This window comes from Barbus barbus (assembly GCF_936440315.1).
Source record: "Barbus barbus genome assembly, chromosome: 2".
In the NCBI taxonomy this organism is placed as follows: domain Eukaryota; kingdom Metazoa; phylum Chordata; class Actinopteri; order Cypriniformes; family Cyprinidae; genus Barbus; species Barbus barbus.
The window spans coordinates 34,900,652-34,925,560 of record NC_136730.1 but is presented as its reverse complement, the minus strand read 5'-3'; the positions used below and the strand labels follow the sequence as shown (position 1 = coordinate 34,925,560).

The 24,909-nt window shown below is 35.9% G+C and overlaps 2 protein-coding genes across 3 annotated transcripts in view; one reads left to right on the top strand and one right to left on the bottom strand.

Annotated features, from left to right (window-relative positions):
• LOC306885170 (cellular tumor antigen p53-like) overlaps positions 1-5,513 on the bottom strand; it is a 41,279-nt gene extending 35,766 nt beyond the window's left edge. The window contains exon 1 of one of the 2 annotated variants that reach the window (XM_079441529.1): positions 5,399-5,513. The gene's annotated coding sequence lies outside the window, so the exon portion shown is untranslated. The remainder of the gene's footprint in view (positions 1-5,398) is intronic. The other variant, XM_079441530.1, reaches the window with a different exon arrangement.
• Positions 5,514-12,267: 6,754 nt separating this feature from the next.
• LOC306883251 (solute carrier family 2, facilitated glucose transporter member 4-like) overlaps positions 12,268-24,909 on the top strand; it is a 32,164-nt gene continuing 19,522 nt past the window's right edge. Inside the window, exons 1-4 of the mRNA XM_079438381.1 lie at positions 12,268-12,548; positions 15,573-15,668; positions 16,908-17,068; positions 17,754-17,878. Coding sequence (XP_079294507.1) covers positions 12,516-12,548; positions 15,573-15,668; positions 16,908-17,068; positions 17,754-17,878 — 415 coding nt within the window. The 5' untranslated portion in view covers positions 12,268-12,515. The remainder of the gene's footprint in view (positions 12,549-15,572; positions 15,669-16,907; positions 17,069-17,753; positions 17,879-24,909) is intronic.

Sequence of the window (24,909 nt, the reverse complement as noted above, 5' to 3'; positions counted from 1 at the left end):
TTCATAAAGCAATTTCTTTCTAGAAAAGTGTTTATTAAAAGTAAATATTTACATCAAATCAATAGTTTTGTTCTCAGTTGATTATAAAACATTCAGCTGTAGATGCACAAATACACTAATGAAAATGCATTTATTGCAAAGTTCTTCAACAGGGAGTATTGTATACATCAAAAGTACACACACAAAGTAAAAACAAAAATAAAGTTCCCTCAAGGCTTAAGCAGTCCAAGTCAACTTTTCCAAACATAGCAATGTCTCACAGTCAGAGACATAACATTATTCCCTTTTTTGAATGAGTTAGAATGAATCAAGAATACTTTGGTAGTTCAGTAACAAGAACTTCTTATGATCTTTGTGAGGTTTTCAAAGTCAGCAAATAGAGTAGAAACTATATCCTGCACCACTTTTACAGTTATAAAAATGTTAGTTTTTCTTATTTGCTAAGACATGCTTAATGAAACTGGCATCCATTGATCTTCATCATCCCCTTCTTAGCACAGCAGAAGTGTTCTCTTGCAAATGTCTTAACACACTTTGTTTTTTCACACCCTTTGTCAAAACAATTACCACATATCTCATTGAAAGTCACCAAACTCTATTGGATTAACTGTGCTGAACGAAAGGAAAAAATCTATTTACAGCAAACAGAAAGTACTTGGATAATTATGATTCTCTAATGCATGTGTGTAACTCATTTGCACCAACTCTTCAATCACCAAGCGGTCTTCATCTATAGATGGATGCCACTTCTGTGTCTGTTTGCAAGCAGTATATAGTGGTGCTTATATATTTGATTTATATACAAGCATGTGATCTTTTGATTTTGTGCTTTTGATTTTCATGTGAATTTGACTTTCTATTAATTTCATGATTGTTGTTACCTGATTGTTGTTCATGATAGTTTTTCCTCGATTGCTAACACACTATAGCTAACTGATTCACTTGGCCCAATTTTCCAAAACAACCATACAGTTCTCAAAACAAAGACACTTTTCTCAAAACTTTAACATTTCACCTGTTTGCACACACGTTCTAATTTGCTCAGTGTTTTCTGCAAAACGCTACACAAAAACGGCATCATTTTGTACAGGTTTAACCATGCTCTAATTCAGAATACACAAACACACAATATAACAAGAATCACAAAATTAACTCAAACAGCACACAGTTATCCATGTTTGAACATTCAGTTGCAAAACTGATGACACACAGCAGTCAGAATCTCAGGATGATATGAACAAGAGCACAGGTTGATTACGTGTTTTGGAAAATGAATCCTGGTGGTGGGAGACAAACAGGAATAGGAGGAGAAAAGAAAAATGAAGGGGATGAGGTCAAAGGTCATTTGTTCCTGATGAAATAGAAAGCACTATGGTTGACCATGTTCTTCTGCATGGACTGACCATGAGGGAAGTTGACCTACAGGCTTATCTACAAGGTTTCAATACTACTGACACATACAATATAATTTACAGTACATAGCAGCAGTACTTCAGATGAGACAAATTTCAGTATTTTATGTACAGTAAATACTGTACAGCGTCAAACTCTTTACTGTTGAATTGATTTGTAGCCAAGTAGTCCTTACATGTAATCTATTTTTGCAGAATGAAGATGAGGTGAATGAGATGAATGTCCAGGGGAGGAAAAGAAAATATTTTGTCAGAAGACTAAGAAACTGCTATAACAAATAAGAATACTGTAATGCAATTTGGCTGAGGATGCTAAATGAATGAATGATATGAATGATTTTTTATTTTTCAGTAACTGACAGTATATTCCAGTGTGTGTTACAGTTTCTCTCGATTGCCAACACACAATTCATGAAACAATTCACCATTTTCTCACAACTATAAACACAATTTCAAAACTACACCAACTTGTGCAAGCTTCAAACTTCCAGGTCAAAATCAAACATTTTAGTCAAAATCATTCTCTTTTCTCAGAATCTAATCTTTGGCCTCAGATGATACACAAACCTGTCAAATACACAGACTATTTTCCTGACTAGAGAACACTAGTGAGATCAATTCAAAACACTGTTACAACTGTGGGAAACAGGAAACATCTTGCTATTCAATGACTGTTACAGTCTGCAGCATATATAGAGCGGTGCAGATACAGTAAAATTAACCAATAAAATGTAAGAAAAATTACTTTAGACGAATAGCACTAGAAAAGTACAAAGAGCAAACAACTGAATATACAGTAAACACACATTGGAATATACTGACAGTTACTGTACAGCAATAAATAAATAACTTCTGCATCCTCTGTCAATTTGCATTACAGTATTGGTAATATCCTTATTTGTTATACTATTGCAGTTTCTTTGTCTTCTGACAAAAGATGTTTCCTCCCCTAGACAGTCAACCCTCAGTTCTGCACAAATACATGTAAGAAGGACTTTGCTTTAAATCAATTCAACAGTTACGAGTTTGAGGATGTGTGGTACAGTATTTACAGTACAATGAATAGTGAAAGTCCTCTCATCTGAAATACTGCTACTACGTACTGCAAGTGTAATGTGTAAGTAGTGTAAAACCCTGTAAATGAGCCTGCAAGCAGCTTTCCTCATGGTCGTTCCATGCACAAGAACATGGGCTGTTTCTCAATATGCGTTCTTCAGCGATCTTGCGTCCTTGTGTTCTCGTTCTACGTCATCATTAACCGTCGAAGTTCAGTTCCAATTCTCAAGAACGCAAGTACAGAGGATGCATGAAAGTGCCAGAAATCCCAGAAAATGCTGTGGGCGGCCGCTGTACGGAAGCCTGTAAGATTTAAACTCGCTCTCACAAATACTTAACGGCTCTTCAAGTTGAAAGTAAACATTTATCGTTTTGTTTTGGTTAATTTTAATAAAGTTATAAGACCCGGAGAAAGTCTGCATTTTTATTGGCATATTAAAATGAATCTTAACAGTAAAACATATAACGTTGTAAAATAAAACAATACAATTATATGAAAGTAATATCTATAATAGTATGAAATGTTTTAATAAGTTATGACATTTTGTAATATTTATTGTTCATTGGCCGTTTCTTATGCTGAGACTATGCAGTCAGTTAAGCAAGAACGCAGTACATCTCAATTCTCATAAGTGTGCGTTCTGTGTTCTCGTGTCCTTCCGAGTTCGTTCTTCCAAGGAAGCTTGGCAAGACCGGTCTCCACGAGAACCCAAGTCCGTTCTTTGCATTCTTGGAATTGAGAAACAGCCATGGTCAACTATAATGCTTTATATTTCATCAGCAACAAATGACCCTTGACCTCATCCCCTTCAATTTTCTTTTCTCCTCCTATTCCTCTTTGTATCCCATTACCAGGATTCACTTTCCAAAACACATGAATCAGTTATAGTGTGTTAGCAATTGAGAAAAACTGTAACTGTATATTCAGTAGTTTGGTCTTTGAACTTTTCTCTTCTAGTGATTGTCATCTACTGTAAGAACTCTTTACAGTCGTGTAATGAAAGTAAACTTTTCTTAAAGTGTATTGCTGAATTTTACTGTATCTGCACCCCTCTATTTATGTCATATACTGTAACAGTCATTGACTAGCAAAAGGATTCCTGTTACCAAAAAGAGGTTTTTGTAACAGTGTTTTGAATTGATCTCACCAGTGTTGTCTAGACAGGAAAGTAGTCTGAGTATTTGACAGGTTTGTGTATAATCTGAGGCAAAAGTTTGAGTCTGACAAAAGAGAACATGTTTTTGATTAAACTATTTGATTTTGACCTGGAAGTTTGAAGCTTGCACACGTTGGTGTGTAATTTTGAGATTGTGTTTATAGTTGTGAGAAAATGGTGAATTGTGTGTTAGCAATCAAGAAAAACTGTTAATCTTAGACTGGGAGCTGTGTTTTCCCAAAGGGGAGTGGAGATAGGACAATGCTGTGAAACAGTAAGTTCTGACTATATTTGCTTGGTATAATTACACTGATTGAAAATATTCTGTGAATGTTCTCCGAACATAATTCACTCATATAGATCCAACCAGTACAGTTGCTGTTCAGACTGCTGCTATTGCAAAATTGTGTGAGCTTTCTGCATTTTTTATGAAAATGGAAAGACCTGTTAAGAGTTTAATGTTTAGTTATTTTGAACATTTAAAAGAATATTTATCTGACCCTAAACAACATACTTCAAGTCTTTAATGTGCAACTACTGTAGATGTTCAAAATCTATCATCACTGTATTTAATGGGTTTATGCATTGAGACACCTTCCAGTTCAATAGCTTTCCAAAGGAGGATCACACCGCTCCAAAACAAGGTGCAAATTGTTTATTTGACACTATAGAAAAAGCTTCAAGTCTTTAATGTAGAAGCGTTTACTCTAGATGTTCAATATACCATCATTGTATGGGTTTCTTCATTGACACACCTTCCATCAAAAAATATTACATTATCTACATTTATTTATTACTGTAATGCCTGACAAATAGTAACTTCTTTACTTTATGGATTTATTTAGATGAATGATTTGCTTTAAAAGAACTTTGAAACCATTATGAGCAAAGTACAGTTTCACCTTATACCTTCAATGTGACTGTAATGGTAGAAAATGCTAGAAATTGAACAGAGTAAATAATTGCAAATTAAAGACTTGTAGCAAATTAAAGACTTGTTTTGGAGCGGTGTGACCCTCCTTTGGAAAGTTATTGAACTGGAAAGTTACCAAATTACAGTTCATGTACATGTTCAGTATTTGTCATTTCCTAAACATCTTTTCAAACGCCAGGATTACATTGCAACTTTTATTGTTGCTAAAGTAGCATTAGAAGGCAAAATGTGAGTGATATTTGCAGTTACATCTGTAGTTGGCCAAAATGTAGTTGTCTGTTTGCACACAATGGTAAAAAATTTGAACTTTTTAGACCGTCCCTATCGTGCTTACCGCACTACATTGGACATTCAGCGGATATTCGCAAGTAAATATGACATTAAAACAATACTTGCCCATTTTGATCGATTGTGAAAAAATATGTAGTAGGTTGACAATGATGTCGCGGTTTAGAATTTGCAAAAAAAATAACTATTGCACATATAATTAGAAAGTTATTGAACGCGGAAATGTGTGAATGTGCGAATACAAAACCAACTTTATCCCGGTGAGGAAATAAACATCTAATAAACATATCCGTGTTTAAAGACTAATATGTCTCGTACTTTGGCATCAAGCCCTAATCTAAACATCCAGAAATCGATTAATGTGAGCAACGTGACATTATAACCTGTCAGATAACCCGTAAAATAAAAGAAGGAAACCCTGTGTTAACATCAATCATATTTCATCATGAGTTAAGACCGGGACATTTTTTCAAGTTTGTTAGCTTACATAAAGACGGCTTTCAAACGTGCGTGGTAATTAATCAGCGTATCGATCTGGATCAATAACTTACCTGGCCTCCCAGTGAAACTCCTTTTCCAAATCTCTACACAGAGCACACGTGTTGTTTTAGAAATTCACAGACGACGCTTCCTATTCATCCAAATGGAAAAAGCAGCGAAGATCGCGGTCACGTGGGAGTGGTCACGTGACAGGCGCATTTTTTGAATTCACGATCGTTAAATAAGAGATTGACAGGTTGAATGTTTTGTTTTGATGCTAGTTAGAGACCCTTTATATTGAGAAGGCAGCAATGCATGCTAAATATATATTTTGGTTACATATTTTTATGACATTTAAGATTGTTTTTTTTTTTTAAAGAACAAAGGTTGTCAGATTGTCATACTGGAAATGACCATCTCTGTTAGTCCTCACTGAAAGACTGAGATCTCTCTGTCTTTAACTGATAGTTAACATAAATATTTTCCCCCAAATTAAACCAGAAATACACTTTTTTGACAATTAAACTTCTGTTGAGCTTGAAACAAGTTCCAAATGCAAAGGCAGACACACAAACACCACTTTCTATTCAGTAGATCTGAAATCCAGTTAACTTAAGCAGTTAGCTACAGTTTGTGGTTTGGCTTCCCTTTCATGTAGATGAATAAAATATGTATTATGATATAATGAATCTTGTATTATAACAACAACAATAATAATAATAGATTAAATATAATACATTAGCAGACGCTTATATCCAAAGCAACTTACAAATGAGGACACTGGAAGCAGTCAAAATCAAAAAAAGAGCAATGATATGCAAGTGCTATGGTAAGTCTCAGTTAGCCTAACGGGTAACACTTTAGAATACTGTTCCATCATTAATTAATAACTACACAAGAACACCCTATATTTGCACTCTAACTACTTAAAACTAACAAGAAACTCTGATTAATTAATATATATATATATATAATAAATAAAAAGAAAACAAATTGAATAAAAAATTATAGAGAAGCTAGTGTTAATTTTTTGTTGTTGTTTTTAAGAAAACAAGCAGTTAGTAAATGAACAGAGTAGGATTCTAAAAGGGGGGTCCATTTTTTAAAGAGCAGAATTAGAATAGAGAGTGCTAGAGTTAGAGGATCAAATAAAGATGGAAGAGATGTTTTTTTTTTTTTTTTGTGATTTTGTGCCTCTTTGAGATGGCACAATAATGTGCCATTCACTTGCAGAACGCAAGCTTCTAGAGGGCACATAAGTCTGAAGTAATGAATTTAGGTAAAGGAGTGCAGAGCCAGTGGTGGTTTTGTAGGTAAATATTAATGCCTTTCTATGCAAGCAGCTATTGGTAGCTAGTGCAAATTGATAAACAGAGGTGTGACATGCATTATTTTCGGCTCATTAAAAATGAATCTAATAATAATAATAATAAATATAGCTGCAAGCAGCGATTACAAGCTCTTTAAGGCCTTTATGATTTCTATGCTGTTAAGGTGTAGCCTAATGTGAAATGCAGAGCTGACACCTGAACACATCCACAATGGAGAATTCATTAACACCGTATTTCTCTCTCTCTCTCTGTCACATACACACACAGACAGAAATGAAGGGTTTAACAACACTGATACACAGTAAGCATGCTAATACATACACACAAACACACGTTGTTGTAGATATAAAATAGTGATTCTCAGCTCCATTACTGGAGACCTTCTGCTGTGCGCTGCCTTGCTTATTGAACACACCTGATTCAGATCTCCAGGGGCCTGTTTCAATAAGGAGGTTCAACCAACTCTGAGTTAAAACTTGAACTCTGAGTTGACTTACCCTGAGATGGGAAACTCTGAGTTTTCGGTTACAGAACAGCTGAAATGAGTTAGTTCAATCAACTCTGAGTTGACTGACTCTGAGTTAAGCGCGTGCACCACGACTATGAAAAGTCATGATCAGCGGAGCACCGAAATTACGATTCACCATGGCAACAGCTCCCGCCAAATAGACGTCAGCGCGCGTACCTCCGTCAATGCGTAACATTAATTCTTAATAACTGTCTATAACTTAATAACTGTTATAATATCTGAGGTGAAAACTGTAAATTATTGAACTAATATTCATTTTAATGGTATCTCATGGCCACAAAAAAAAAAAAAAGACAGAAAAAGAAACAAGAACGTGGCAGCAGCTAAAAATGAAGTATAAAAACACAATTGAATCAAGGTAAAGCTTTAAACATGAAAGGTTCATGGGTGTGGGTTAAATGACTTTACAGACATTTGACATTAAATATCATTCAGTGTCTATTTCAATGCGCTGCAGCTTTTTCCACAGTCTAGCACTCTTTTCACATAGCCTAATTAAATATTCTCTAATCCAACCTGTTACATTTCTTAATTAGAGTAATAAAATTAACTACTGACAAGAAGGCAGAGGGAGAACCTGGACCAGCACCACTGACAGATGAAGAGGAGATGGTCAAGTATTGGAAGATTTCTAAAATCCAAAAGTAAAAATAATAACTTTTGCTTTTGTATTAGGAAATAAAGATGACCAAAAATTTTTAATAATTTGCTTATTTAACAGCTGTAGTGGTGGTTATGGCTCGTACTACCCCTCCATCTGGCATCCTTCCATTTCATACAGTAATCATGCTTGTCATCAATGCATCCAACCACACTGGAAATCCTGAAGGAAATTCTGATTATTTCAGGTTACTTCCACAAGTCACAGAAAGATGTTATCAAGTGAACATCATTTATCAGATTAGCCTCATTTAAACCCATTGCTACACCATTGACCTACAGTCCTGTGATACTCCTCTTTGACGGATTTGTGCCCAGGAAAAAATTCCCAGAAAGAGCGTGAGAGCGATGCACACTTTACTTAAAATCTGCATATCTTATAATGTGCTCTGCATCTCTGATGTTTAAAAGAAAACTACCATTTAAAATGGTACCGCTCAAATAAATATGCACATGAATACGGTGTAAAAAAACATATAATAACATAAATAATAGGCTATGAGGTATTTAGTCTTGTTTCCATGAAGGAAAAAAAAATTAAAATATAATTTTATTTTCCAAATTATCTGGCAATGGGGTAAGAAATTTAAATTAGCCTATTCTTGTTTCCGTTTGCATTAAGATTATTTTTCTTACACTCTGTAGAACAATTTTATATTTTAACAAGACTAAATATCTAAAAAAAAATGTTTTCATGTATAGAAAATGCATCTTAACTTAAATTTTAAATGTTTGTACTTGAAATAAGACAAACATACTCAGTAAGAAAAGCAATTTTGCGGCGTGAATGAATGAATGAGGTATTAAAACATCGCTTACACTTTAAAAAGGGGGAGGAGACCGAAATAAACTCTGGGTTTACCAAAGAAAACCTGCTCCCGACCAGGTTAGGTTCACAGAGTAAGTTGCCATGGTAACTGACTCTGAGTATAAGTTACCTCTCTTTCAGAAACGGGCTTGACTTACTCTGCTTTCTCAGGTTTAACATACCTCCCATTCTGAAACCGAAAACCCAGAGTTTCCCTCATTTCAGGGTTAACATACTCAGAGTTTTCACTTAACCTCCTTTCTGAAACGGGCCCCTGCTCGTTAGAAGAGAGCTCCATGCAGGTTTAAGCACTTTAATGCCTTTATGACTTTTATGCTGTTAAGGTCTAGGCCAATGTGAAATGCAGGGCTGACAATAGAACACACATTCACAATGGAGAATTCATTAAAACTGTCTCTCTCTCTGTCACATAAACACACACACAGGGAGAAATGAAGGGTTTAAAAATACTTAATAAACAACAGGAAATATGCTAACACACATACACTCACTTTATTGCAGATACACTTCAGGTCTTGCCGTCTCTACTAATGAGCTGCTGAGTTTAATCAGGTGTGATAGATGAGGGAGACATACAAAATGTGCAGGGCTGGGGGTACTCCAGGACAGGTTAATTTCACTGAATTATTTGAATAAGCCCATTAGTGGTCTTCCGCTGCCATCTAGTGGTTATAAATTGCAATTTCTCATACAACACTGTGTTTTTAACCTTTACAACTATTATAGTGTTGTTATTTTTTTTTTGACAATCTCTCTTCAAATTTTGCATGCTTGTTTAGAATGAAATTAAGCATAATTTTAAACAGATTTGAGAATTTGTGGGATTTCTTTTGGGATTCATAGGCCTTTGGGTACACTATGTAAAGAAGATATTATTAAATGATCGGTAGTTGTCCAAATGCATATGTTCAACATTTTTTTGATAATTATTGACCTAGAGAGTCTAGATAATAGTACTGCACTGATTTTATTGATATTAAAAAACCATGTCTAGTTCACTAGTTCAAGTAGCTTTTTTTTTTTTTTAAATAATCTCAAATATTTAATGAACCGTTTGATTGACAGCTTTGGTCCCAGAGGCAAAGTTGTTCAAAATGAGGAGATCTATCATATGATATGAAGATATAGTGTATAAGTGCATATTATGAACATTTTATTGCAATTTGAGGTCATTCACTATAGAAATACTGTATTTTAGAGGCCGTTTTCACTGTTATAGCGCCACCTATGGTCCAATCTCCATGAAACTGTATGCTTGTTAAGAGTCATCTGACACGTTTTCAACAAGTTTAGTAAAGTTTCAAGTTTTCGTTTAGGTTGTATAGGCTTCTGGGTATATTTGGCCACACCCCTTTTTTAATGAGCCCATTGTAGCTAAGCAAAGGACAAAATTAAAAAAAAAATTGATAATTATTGATCTAGACTAGAGAGTCCAGAGAATATTACTACAGTGGTTTGATCGAGATTGAGCAAAAAAAACAGAGATTAGTTCGCAAAAGTAGGTTTTTCACATATTTGCGAATATTTAATAAACGATTTGATTGACAGCAATGGATCTTGAGGCAAAGTTGCTCATTATGTGGAGACCTATCAAATGATATGCATATTGTTTGGATGGGTGAAACACCACGTGATTACAGAGCAAAAAAATCTCGTTAGCGCCAACTAGTGGTCGATTTCTTTCAAATTTCTTACAGACCTTTAGGGCCATGGATCAAACATGCCCACCAAGTTTCGTTCCGATCAGCCACCTTTAACCTGTCTAATAGGTGCTCAAACTTCATTGGCCGATGGCGGGCAAGTTTTTTGAGATACGCCAATGTCCTCATAGGCAATTATGGCACATGGGACAAAGACACTGCATACCAATTTTCAGGTCAATTGGACTAACGCTTGCGTAGTTATAGCCATTTTTATGTTTTTTTTTTTTCATCTTATAGCGCCACCAAGTGGCAGAGCTTCAAAAAACAAATTATTTGACCAAAGATTGAGCTCTTACACATGTGTACCGAGTTTGGTGAAGATATCTCATTTTGTTCACGAGTTATGGCCTTTTTCGTAAAATTGGCCCCCCCGCTTTCGAACGTTTTGGCACCCCATTGTGACAGTGAGTTGAAATTTCAACCTTTTTTTGATAATTATTGATATTCATTGTCCAGAGAATTTTTCTCAACTGGTTTGGTTCAGATTGGACGAAAAACCTAGGACTAGGACCATCTGACCAAGTTTCAGCTCTCTAGGCCTTACGGTTTGTTCTGCACGATCAGTTTTAGGGAAGAATAATAATAATAAAAATCCTAACAGTTACAATAGGGTTTCAGCACTTCGTGCTTGAACCCCTAATAATCTAATAATAATAACAACAACAATAATAATAATAAGCCTCTTCTCCGATCTTGAAATACTTTGCAATATTTTGCCCTTTTTATTATTATTTTTATTTTAGATGTTATCACATTTGAAAAATGCAATTTATATATTTTATGAGGTGATGCATAAAAATAAGAGCATCAAATCAAAAATGTCTTTTAAATGTCACATGTGGTCTACACTGAGCACTGGATCTACATTTGTAATGCTGTAGCAGACCCTGTGTCTGTCTATAAGGGATCTGGTTTCTCTGGGTTCAGTGAGAAAGGCACACGTGACTCTGGCTGGGGCCCTTCAGCTGACAGGTATCAGATTTAACCACCCTGTCTTTGCCAGGAACATCAGAGGATCAAGGAGAGAGGTGTTTGATAGGAACAAGACAAGCAAAGGAGAGAAAGTGGCATGAATTGTAAGCATTTTAAACTACCAGGGGTGTGTGGCAATTAGGGCTTTTAAATTGAGTGAACATCAGACATTTTTCTATTGCATCGATCGTATAGTTTTGGTGTCAGACTTTAACCCCCAGCCTCACAAATTTTAACTAAAATAAGACCCTACACACCTCAAGATATAAGTGGTACAGTCCACAATTGAAGAACACCTGTTGCTTCGGGAGGATTCTTTTCATGTGACATGGGAATGAGTTTGTGGGGAGGGGGTTGTAGGCAGAGTTTGTGACCCCTTTGGCATGTGTTCCAAAATAGAAAGTGATTTTTAAGCTATGAAAAGCTGGACAATAGAGACTAGGTCAGCCCAGCTGACAACTCTTGGCATGCTGTGGCTAAACAACCAGGCTGGGTATCTGGACTCTCATGTGGTGGAAGCTGAACCAACAAAGTGAATCTTTGAAAATCTAAAACCATACATTCAAATAATACTTTCAGCTTATTAGTGAGGATATACAGAATGTCTAAAAGTGCATTAATTTTTTACTTTATAGTAATTAGTCTCAGTTCTACACATGTAATGTGTCTTTCTCTTTAGTTCTGTGCAAAGACATAAAAACTAAAGAAACTGAACTAAAGCAAACTTCATGCAAACCATGCTACTGTACCCTTACTCTTTTACGCAATGACACATAAGGACAATTTGTGCGTCAACAAACCAACCCTGTAGGACCGGAGCTAATGGAAAGTCTGGTCACTGTTGCTACACTTTTCACATAGAACTAAACCCCTCCCCACCGCCTCAGCCCAAACTTCAAAAATAAATGCGGGTGGAGAGTGCGTGAGCATGTGTCCTCATGCCCTCCTCTTTAAACCTCATGTGTCACAGAGGAAATTATAGACACTGGAGTAACACATGAGCCTAGATCCATATTCTATACTTTTTTTTTTGTTGACTAGCTCTTGTCTATGTGTGTGTTTAAAAGGACCAATTAAATTCACAGATCAGTGCTTTGGAATAATACTGTTTGGAGAAGACTTGCGAGACAGGACCAAAACTTTGAGTCTCACACACTCAGCGTCATGCCGGCTGGGTTTCAGCAGCTGGGAGGGGAGGTAATGAAAATATAGATTATGTGTTATGTATGTTAGATAGTGTGATCTGTGATACACTCTTATGATGACTGTTTAACTTGAATCTTTAAAATATAAACATTTTAAACCCAATTTTTAATTGCTTATAATTAAAACAAAAGTATGTTTATGTTTACAGTAATGGCTGTGCTGTTATTATTTGATTTAAAAACCTAAAATAATAGATTATGAGAATGTGTCTGATTAAATATTACATTCACATTCAGATGTGCAGCTTCTGTCAGTTCTGGTAAGATGATAAAGTTGTCCCAAAATATCGCGATCCAGCGAGAGTATTAAATGGCAATAAAGTCAACATTGCAGTTGGAGGAAGTATGTAAATGGTCACATGTTTCAAGGTCAAATCTTTACTTTTAAATGACCTAGAGGTACTTAGTAAAAGCATTGCAGTCACACAGTGGACTTTAAATGATAAAGTGTAGCTGAATATCAATACTTTTTGGTACCACACTTTGTGGTGTGATGACAGTAATCATGACCCTGAGACAGCATAAATTGCCAACCTCAACAAAATTGTCAATATGCCAGTATGTGTAAAGACCTCACTTTTACGTTTTGTATATTTGCAAAAGTACAGTACACCTCTAGACATGATAAGCAAGAAAACATTTCTTGTAAACATTTACTGTATTTACAGTTTACTAAAGAAATATATGTTGCTTTTAAATAATAAATAAATAAATAAAAATGCTATGCAGACATACTGTCTCTCTTGACATTGTTTTCGTGTATCATTACAAAACACATTGTAGCCGAATCTCAAAATAGCGGGGTCATGTCAGCGGGAAAAAAAAAAAAAAAGTAAATTTTCTTTTTTTTTTCTTTTTTGCGTAAAACAAGTAACAAATTAGCAACGAATGTTTTTAATTTATTTTATATAGAATACATTTAGATATGCACATAGTAAGATTTTTTGTAGTATATGTGTATATATATATATATATATATAGCATTTGGTTAGAGAGGTGTGTTTAACACTCCTCCTAATTAATAGTGTCAGAAGATATAAACAAGAAAGGGGTCTGCTTTGTGCTGCGCTGCTGTCACTCACTGAAAAGACAGGTGTGTGGCTCATGCTGCTAATGCCACATGAACCACAAAGACATAGGAACAGACTGAACCATTTACAGTGGGGATCGAAAGTTTGGGAACCCCTTGCAGAATCTGTGAAAATGGGGATAATTTTACCAAAATAAGAGAGATCATACAAAATGCATGTTATTTTTTATTTAGTACTGTCCTGAGTAAGATATTTTCCATAAAATATGTTTACATATAGTCCACAAGACAAAAAAATAGCTGAAATTATTAAAATAACCACATTCAAAAGTTTGGGAACCCTTGGTTCTTAATACTGTGTGTGGTTACCTGGATGATCTACGACTGTTTTTTTGTTTTGTGATGGTTGTTCATGAGTCCCTTGTTTGTTCTGAACAGTTCAACTGAGCACTGGTGAAAACTTTTTGAATTTGAAGATCAAGGTAAATTGTACTTCATTTGTCTTCCAGGAAACATGCAAGTATCTTCTGTCGCGTCAGAAGGGCAGTACTAAATGGAAAAATATGATATTTCAACAAAATAAGAACAATTTGGACATCTTCATCCTGTTCAAAAGTTTTCACCCCCCGGCTCTTAATGCATCGTGTTTCCTTCAGGAGCATCAGTGAATGTTTGAACCTTTTTTAATTGTTGTGTTTGAGTCCCTCAATCATCCTCAGTGTGAAAAGGTGAATCTCAAAATCATACAGTTACTGCTGGAAAGGGTTCAAATATGCAAAAGATGCTGGAAAACTGAAGATTCTGCAGGACCTGGAGGATTTTTCTGAAGAACAGTGCTCAGTTGAACTGTTCAGAACAAACAAGGGACTCATGAACAACCATCACAAAACAAAAAAACAGTCGTAGATCATCCAGGTAACCACACACAGTATTAAGAACCAAGGGTTCCCAAACTTTTGAATGTGGTTATTTTAATAATTTCAGCTATTTTTTTGTCTTGTGGACTATATGTAAACATCTTTTATGGAAAATATCTTACTCAGGACAGTACTAAATAAAAAATAACATGCATTTTGTATGATCTCTCTTATTTTGGTAAAATTATCCACATTTTCACAGATTCTGCAAGGGGTTCCCAAACTTTCGCATGCCACTGTACCTCTAAACACATGACAGACAGACAGAACAGATCAAAATCAGTATAAAGCTTAAAAAAACCTGCAATCCTTAATGAAAAATTATGCATATATTGCTTTCAACATTTCAAATGTTGAACATATTTCTGTAAAGACATTGTATTCAATGACTTAATGGTTGTGTTGTATGCACAGGTTGAGGCAATTATGTCCCTGAGGGTCTGCATAGCCATCCAGTTAACAAGATCACCATCAATATCTCTCTTACATGTTTATCTACAACAATTCTAAATATATATTTACATTTTAGTCCAATGTATAAATATAGAATTACAATATTTATCAATATAATATACATATTCATAATAATACAAAGACAGATCTGAGGATGACAGTATTGCTGTAATAACCTCCTTTTTGTAACTGTTACATTACAGATTTGTATCTGTTTCATTTTGATATTTGACTATATTTGAATAGTTCCATTTGTACATTAGTTAACATGAACTAACAATAAAATTACTTTTAAAGCATTTATTAATCATAGTGAATTTTAATTTAAACATTTACTAACATTAAAATCAAAAGTTGTGTCTATTAATATTTAGTGGGCCTGAGCTTTTTTTTTTTTTTTTAACTAAGGTTACCAAAGATTAATAAATACTGTAGCATATCTATTGCTCATTTATAGATAATGTTAATGTCAGTTAATGCATTATTTGACATTGACTAATGGGACCTTACTGTAAAGTTTTACAGATTTGACCAACAGTGTGCAGATAAAATTGTTCTGTTTCAATGGACTTCTGATATTGCATTTATAAACATTGTAACTTTTGGTGTCCTGCAGAGAATAACGGGAACCCTCGCACTGTCGGTGTTTACTGCTGTTCTGGGTTCCTTTCAATTTGGCTACAACATTGGAGTCATCAATGCTCCACAGAAGGTAATAATTAATCTATACTTAAATCAGTTGCTCATAGATATTTTGGACATATTATAACTGTATTGTTAAAGCTTAAATTCGAAAGAGCTGGATATTATGTTGTCTAAAAGATTGTGACTATATTTATGAACAGTGATCTAATATTTAAAGCGCAGTCTTAGCTATATTAAATAACATTTTAATATTCAGCTATGATCATTTCAAGTGCATCTACAGTCCTTCAAAATATGTTTTTTTAAATTGAACTCCAGTGTGTCATTATAAGCTTCCAAAGTGTGAAAACATTTGTTTACCTCTTACAATGTACAGCAAATCAAGAACAACTAATCCTGGAGTGTGCTTTGAGGGCACATTGGAGAGCGAAAATTTAGATGTGACATTTCCACAGATGAGACCAAAATAACAGCTTATGTTATTGTTTCATCTATTAAAGATCACATTTGGGAAATCTCTTTGTTCTTGTGCCAGGACTTGTAAATATATACTATGCTTTACCATCACAGCTATAAATTACATTTCCAATTCAAGTTTATTTTAATTTGTAATAATATCACAGTATTACAGTTTTTCTGTATTTTTGATCAATTAAATGCAGCCTCAGTGATGGTAATGCAAAAAATTCATAAACATCTCTCAAAAATATTTATAATCTTTCTGACCCCAAACGTCTGAATAAGTCAAGTCAAGTCATATTTATTTATATAGCACTTTTAACAATACAGATTGTGTCAAAGCACTTAACAGTATCAAATTGGAGTACAGGGTGTCAGTAATGTATAATAATAAGATTAAACACTAAATTTTCAGTTAAAGGCATTTCTTTATTGAATTCAGTGATGTAATTGTCTAGATCAGTTTAGTTTAATTAGTATCTGTGAAATCAAATTGAAAATAATCGCTAGAACCCAAGTGTAACAAGTATAACAGTGTATGTAAACCCAAAATGTGCTCCAACTATTTTGCCCATAAATTCAATGAGTTGTGAGTAATAAATGAGTAATTTTACATTTCAGCTCACAAATTGCATTGGTCTGTGCCTCAGATTCAGCACAGCTGAAGCCCTTTCTCCTGCTTTTTTTTCTATCATGAGGGTGAAAAGTAATATACAAAACATAAAATAAACTACTGCTTAGCATAAGAATATGAATGTGATGTGGGGTAGAATTTTTCCTATGAGTGCTAATGTCTCATGTCACCCTCTCCTTGTCTTCCCTTGTTTCTCCATCTACCTGACCTCAGATCATTGAGCAGGACTATAACTCAACATGGATGGAAAGATACGCAGAACCAATCCCTCTACAAACTCTGACATCTCTGTGGTCACTCTCTGTTGCCATCTTCTCCATTGGGGGCATGCTGTCCTCCTTCTCTGTGGGAATCCTCTCAGAGTTCTTTGGCAGGTCAGGTCTATATTGACTTTTTATTATATATGAAACTGAATGTAACTAAAAACAAATAATGTTTGGACTTAAGATTGGATCAGATCAGTTTTGTAATTTATTTACTGATTGTAAAACCATTGTAAAAAAGACAGCTTCAAGGTATCAATATTATAATATTACAATATCTATTTTTATATATAGTGTAGTGATTAAATAAGAAGGAGAGTGAAAGAAAATAAAGAGAGAGTGAAGAAAAGCAGGAAGGGGATGGACAAATGCAAACCATACCATCAAGTGAAAAAGTTTAAGAAAGGACTGGGTTATTGTTTATCTAATTAATCCAAAGTGATTTTAACTACTCTTACAATAGGGCAACTTTGTTGAAGGGCATAGTGGTGATACTGGCATTCATATATCCAGTTATGGGTTACAACAGGTAATGATGACCTGCCCTTAAGATTTCATGGACAGAGATGGCCACAGTGCTTTCCTTTGTGATTAATTTTAACTAACATGCATAACATTGGGGTGGCACACCTGTACTCACCTAAAGAACATCAGAAAATATACTGTCAGCAGAGGTGACAAAATGGCCTTTCTATATATGGAGAAAATTAATGGGCTTTCTGTTCTGTTTCTTGAAATTGTCAAATCCAAAAGTTTAAATACAGATACAATATTTGATGTTCTCCGTTTATGCTAGGAGGAAAGCAATGCTTATCAATAACGTCCTTGCGTTTATTGGTGGAGGCCTGATGGGAATGTCCAAAATCAGCAGGTCATTTGAAATGATGATTTTAGGACGCTTTACCATTGGGGCATATTGTGGTAAGCATTCACTCTTCTTACACATTACAAACAAGGTATCTAGGACATATTTATGGTATTTAGGATATATTGTAGGATATACTAAAAGAGTACAATAAAGTTGACTTAATTTAATTAATTACAGTTTATTTTTAAATATTCTTTCAGCTGAAATTATTAATTTAGTTGAATTTCTTTTCTGTGATCAACTTTTTATGTTAAAGAATCTACATACAAAATACAAATAAACATTTTAATCCTTTTCTCCCCATGTAACCCTCCCACATACCCAAAGCGACCAAACCCTCCATCCCCTTCTCCTAATAATACCTTGAAATAATAAAACATTTTCAAAATAATGCAAAACAGAAACCAAATACAGTAACTGAAAGCATAAAGTTAAAAACATAAGACATACAGTAGGTCTTACACCCGTTTGATTTTTGAGATTGCATCTATCCATGCCGAGTCTTCTGAGAAGCTCCATGTAATCTTGCTACTGAAAGCTCCATAGTTGCAATGCCCAGAAACGACTGCATCCATGCTAGAGAGTGTGGAGGTTTCCAGCGCAAGGCAAGCAATTTTTAGCAAATGTAAGTCCACAGAAAAACAACTTCTTCTGAGTTAGAAAGTACAAAGGGAATCATCAGTTAGAAGCAAAAGTCTTGAGCAACAAGCTACCTTCAAGTCCAAAATGTCCTTCAAAATTGTGGAAACCTGTCTCCAAAATTTGTTGACTTCAGGGCAGTCCCAAAACATGCATATATGTACCTATGCATCCATTAGAACAAAAGTTGCATGTAGGGGAGGTGGAAATCTTCATTAAATGATGCTTCCTGGAAGTGAGATACATCCTATGAATCATCTTAAAATCAATCAACTGATGATTAGGATTTTTAGAGACATGTTTGAGATTTGTCCATATTGAATCCCAACATTTATCATTACTCTGAGCCTTTTATATGAAGCCTCCAAAAAAGACATATACAACAAAAACCCATACCCGGTGTACCCTTGTAACGGGGCAAACGAGACGGGAGACGTGCGGATCCATTTGCAAACTTTATTAAACAATGACGTGGTCAAAAAACACAAGCAGGGTCAAAACATCAGCACACAGGTATGGCACAGAGAAGATACAAGAATAATCCAGAGGGCAAGCGTGGGTCTTTGATCGGTGAACAATATCCAGAGGGCTTGACAACAGGGGTAATCCAGAAACATGAGGGATAGTCCAGATAAGATACAAACAGAGTCTGAACGACAAGACAAGGGTAAATCCAGGAAACACAGACTAGAAAACAAGAAACAGGTTCCTTATCGCAGCTAAAATTAGGGGAGTAATAAATGCAGAACAATACTGGACCTAAACAGAAACACAGAATGGCTTGGTAAGGCAGCTAACACTAGGAGAGTGCTATACGCAGAACTATACTCGACAGAGAGGAAGAGGAAGTCCATGGTTTAAGTAGGGTGTGTGATTGTGTGATAATTCTCAGGTGTGAGCCTGTGATTGAGACAGCTGTGTGTACTTAATGCAATGAATGACGGGAAATGCAGTCCAGGGTGCGTATTACTGAAAGTTTCTTATCTTAGATCTTAACTTAAGATATGATATGTTAAATTAGGATTTTTCGCAAATTCGTATTACAGAAGCAAATCTTAACTTGATTTGGGATTCTTATCCTGTCTTACAAAATAGTATCTTATCTCTAGTTAGGAAATCTTAAATGGCATAATCAAGCTCGACAATCCACTCTCAGGTCTGTTACCAAGCAACCAACACCGAGCAAGCTGCTGATGAGGTGAACAAAAGCTACTTCACTTTGAAAATCGCCTTTTGAAAAAAAAAAAGGCATTATTCACTTGCACTACAACCAGTAATGGTCCGTGACAATTTTGTTGGTCTCTATTATGCTGGTTGCCGTTCCTGTGCTAACTGTAATATGTTGTGTGGCAGTCTGTAATTACTTATGTCTGTCATCAAAATATAACACATCTTCAGAGTCCTCCAAGAGTCATACCATTAAACATCCTTGTTTTTCATTTTCAACTATTAATAAATGTAATACCATTGTCGAACAGCACAGTTGTAAGCGTTTTTTTCTGTTAGCTTTCAAATAATTTTGAAGTTAGGACAGCTCTGGGGTTGTCCTAAAGTTAAGACAGTTTTTAGGGTTTTTTGTCAAGTTAGGAGGTTTCTGTAATACCCCTTTCCTATCTGTAGTTAAGATAAGATAACGCACTAAGGAAATGCTGTTCTGTAATAGCTTTTGTCCTAAATGTGGTCCAAACTGAAATTACCATGGTTACCAAACAGATAAGATAAGAAGTTAGAAGTTAGGATCTTTCTGTAATACGCCCCCAGGATAATATATGACAGTCTGTGTGGTATGAGAGTCGATTTGATGAAAGAGTGACCTCTGGTGGTGAGCGAATGAAAGTCCATGGACCTGTTTCATGACAACCCTCATATGAAGTAAGCAATTTATGTAAGGTGAGACAAGGAATACTAGAGCCCCAAGGGACCACATATGAATGCATGGCAGATCTCAAGCGCAGATAAAAGAAAAAAGAAGCGCCTGATCAATTATATTTTGCTCGTAAATCATTAAAGGACTGTAAACCATTGTCCCCCCCAAACATCGGCCAAAACATTGATCACTTTATCACTCCAAACAGGGGAAAAAAAGGTTTATTAACTGAAAGAAGTTTGTGATTATGGAATAATAGGGAATGGGAATGCCAATTATGATCATTATGGGAAAACTTTGAGGCAGCCTGCCAGATAGAAAGAAGATGTGACATTACAGGACCAGAACGTTGTTTCACATTCTTTAATGGAATGTTGTAATAGATCAAATCCTGTAGTCTATATAGTAGAGCCAGATTAAATTCAATCGGTTGTCAAGATACATTCAAATCAGCATTCAGCCACACTGTGAGGGGGTGCAAGATAAACACCCAATGATAAAGCTTTATTATCATTATTATTTATATTATTATTATTATTATTATTATTAAAGCTTAAAGTCAGGTAGTGCAAGTCCACCAACATCCCTGTGCTGCAGTGTTGAATATTTTATATGGGTTATACCAATAATCTAAAGGTGATGACAGGGGTATCATAGCAGATAAAAAGATAATGCAAGGTAATATATCAATATTAATGAAAGAAACCTGGGCATGTAAAGATAAAGGTAATGTTGACCAATGAGTCAACATTCTCTACACAATTATGTATACCCTGGAATTTTTTCAAAGCTATTGTGTGTAGAGATGGACAGATTTCCACACCCAAATATCTAAAACTGGTAACAATTAGAATAAAAGATGGTAAAACAGAATTAACAGATAAATTATTTAAATGCATCAGTGCAGATTTGTTCCAATTTATCTTATACCCAGATAATTGGCTAAAAGAGTTAAAGACTGACAAAACATGATGAATAGACTTGTATCACTGTTATATAACAAGATGTCATCTGTGTGTAATGAAATCCTATGTGAAGTATTACAAAATGTGATGGGGACTTATCAAAGAATGTTAATGAATTTTCTGTGCAAGAGGGTCAAAAGAGAGAGAGAGAGAGAACAAGAGTGGCAAGAGGGGGCAACCCTGATGCGTCCAGCATAATATGGAAAACTTTGGAGAGGTGATTCCACCTGTCATGACCACAGCAGAGGGATTGGCATATAGTAGTTTGACTATACTGATAAAGTCTCTGCCTAAACCAAACTATTCCAATGATTACCAAAGGTAATGCCATTCAAGCCTATCAAAGGCTTTCTTAGCATTCAAGGACATAGCTTACATTACCAACATTATCAGATGTAAAATAAGATTTAAAGGGGTCATATGATGCGATTTCTTGTTTTCCTTTTCTTTAGTGTGTTATGTAGCTGTTTGTGCATGTATACGATCTGCAGAGTTACAAAGCTCAAAGTCTCCCACAAAAGGATTTATTCTATCTCTAACGTGTGTAGTTTCTGTATGCAAGCTTCACAGTTCTTACCGCACACTGGCTCGTGGGTTCTTGGCTTTGTTGCAAGGAGGACACTGACAGGGAGCTCGGCAGATCATAACACTTGATTTATTAAACATAAAGAAGTGAACATGAATTAGCCATATCTGATTACACAGTGCACGTCCTCTCTCTATCTCTGCGGTCTCACAACTGCACGCAGACTATTCTCTTCCGCAATCCTAATCGCGGATCTCTGTTCTCCAGATATTACCTCTAGATTTTTTATTTAAAGTTATACAACATTAATTTTAACCTTAAATTACACTCCCTACATAATACTCCCTTACCCAACAAGAAATGTCCTCATTTCTATAACACAACCCTTATACTTATATGGCACGAAAGAAAATGTATACATCTCTAACATTAAAAATATATATATTACCCAATATCTGTATCCAAAAGGGCCAAAAGTTGCAAAAACATGTTTAACAATAATGCAACATAAATCACATAGGCCCATAAGGAATCAGTATATCAAGAAATTCTGCATCAATATTCCTGTTTTTCCATGTATTAACCCTGACATAAAAACGAAAAAAGTACAGAGAACATTTAGCAAATCAGTAAAGTGCAAAATCCTTCAAATGGTAAGGCAATTGACGTATCCTGGGAAGCACATTCCGAGTGGACACTGGAGTATCAGGTGATTCAGAAACACCCGTTGACAGTCCAGCTTCAGGTGTGCTCAGTGTTGGAAGCAACAGTCCAGAGTCCGAGTCCTGCACATTTTCCATAGGGCAGGAAAATTGTGGGGTTCCAGGCAGTTGCAATTGGGGCTGAGTTTGCAACTGAGGCAACAGTGGTGGTTCCAGGGGAACCTGAGGTGTAGGGAGTCCCAGTGGCACAGGTGTAATGTGGGGTGGGAGGAGTCCAGACAAAGTGTTCAGAGTGTTCATCTGAAAAGGGGAGGAAGGGGAGGTAAGGGTATGGGTGTTCTTTGGGTCAGTGATGTATGGTTTTATGCGATTGTAATGAATGATTTTTGCTTTCGCATGAGGTCTAGATACATCCCGTACTTCAAAATGAACAGGGTTGGAACTACCAAAGGGACATATTGGTTGCAAAACTTCATATGGGCCCAGCCAATGTGGATACAGTTTGTTGTGGTGGTGGGCAGGATTCACTAAAACCAAGTCACCACTGTTATACGGAGTGTATTTCAAATGACTATCATAGTTCAGGCGCTGTTGGTCTTGAGCCTCGTCTCGGAAAGCAGTTGCAGAACGATAAGCACAGGTCAGTCTCTTGCACAATTTGTTAGCATATGCTGCTGGTGTGCCCACTGTTGCTGAACTGGAAGCTTTATTGTCCTGAAGTAGTGTGTCCAAGGGAACGTGGGCTTCCCGGCCATGAGCAAGAAAGAAGGGTGTCAGTCCTGTGCTAGTGTGCTTAGTGGTTTTATAAGCCAATGCAACCTGCGGGAGGTGCTCATCCCACTCCATACCTGAGTCAAAAAGATGTTTGGAAAGTTCATCTTTTAGAGTGCGATTAAAGCGCTCAACAGCTCCATCACAATGAGCATGATAAGGGGACGTACGGAGCTTCTTGAATGACAACAAGTTACAAAAGTGCTTTATGAGGTCAAATTCAAACTGTCTGCCCTGATCTGAGTGTAGGGCCTCAGGGAGACCATGCTGTGGAATCAGGGCCGGCGCAAGTTACTGTGCCCCCCCACTTTCCATCCTCTCCCCTCCTTGCTGAACGCGATCGATTTTGAAAGCGGAAGTACCGATAAAACAGCGCACATAAGAAAGCGATTGCAGGCTTTAGCGAGCGTCAGCAACTGTACACGATCACAGATTGACGCAACGTAAATGCTGGTCATATGATGATGACTATAATTAAATATATAATGCAATATTGTTGATGAATAAAAACGAGACTAAATGTGTTTTGCAAAATAAAAACCATGCTAAAAATGTCTCTTCATTTTCGTTGACCAAAACGAGACGAAACTATATTTCTGTTTCCTGTGTCTCATTCAGGTTGCACTAAAAAAAAAAAAAAAAAAGGTTGCACTGCGCAGACGCAGGTGACGTCACTTCCTCAAGCCCCACTCGCGCCATTATTTAGAAGACGACAACAAACATGTTAACATGTCTGGTTGGTAAAATAAATTTTGTAAATTCAAATCAGAGCAGCTTCCTTGTCTGGCATGGATGTATTCTTAAGTCTATAAGGTAACAATAATATAATAAGATAACCTTGTTTGAAATGGGTTTGGCTAAAAGAACATTTTGGTTTCGTCTGTACTACTAGCGCAGTGGTGGGCCGTCAGGGGAAGCAGGGCCTTCTCTGCTGGCCCTATAAAAAATCAAATTGTGTGAAAAATATTTTTATTGATTGTTTAGGTATCATTTTCATTTGTGTAATTGCCTATGATTAGTTTAGTTGAGGTTGAACTGGAATATCCTACATAAAAAAAGTCTGAGGCCAGCACTACAGATAGTGCTACCCTTTTGTTGAAAGAGGTCACATCTGATTAGTAACAAGCATTAGTGACAGAATCCTCAGCCAATCAAATTTTGACTTTGAATGACAGCCCGCCCTCTGGGTCCAGCTACATGCCCAGTGCTACCCTCAGCTTTAGACCGCTCCTTTAATTAGTGATTTCTAAGGTACTAACATGAAAGTAAATGAAAAGAAGATGACAGCTGCAGTCATCGGCGCCTACACCAGATCTAGTTGCCAATCTACTAAAATCGTATTTTTCAAGGCGCTCTTTTGCAGACAAAAGAGAATAACTGAGAAAGGAAGACCTACACCCAAAATGAATTTGCTTACAAAGGCCAGCAAAGGTTTTATGCGCCATTTCAAAGATTGCAACTATGAGTGGCTAACAGCTTGCACCAAGCACAAGTTATTTTGTTGGCTGTGTTTACTTTTTAATCCGAGTAAAGGGGCATGGAATGACAGACCCATGGACTTTATTTACAAGTGACAGGTGAGTGCTTTATAATTTGATGAGTATTGTCTCATGCACATTGTTTATGATTTTAGAGTGACATGAATGTGCATAGT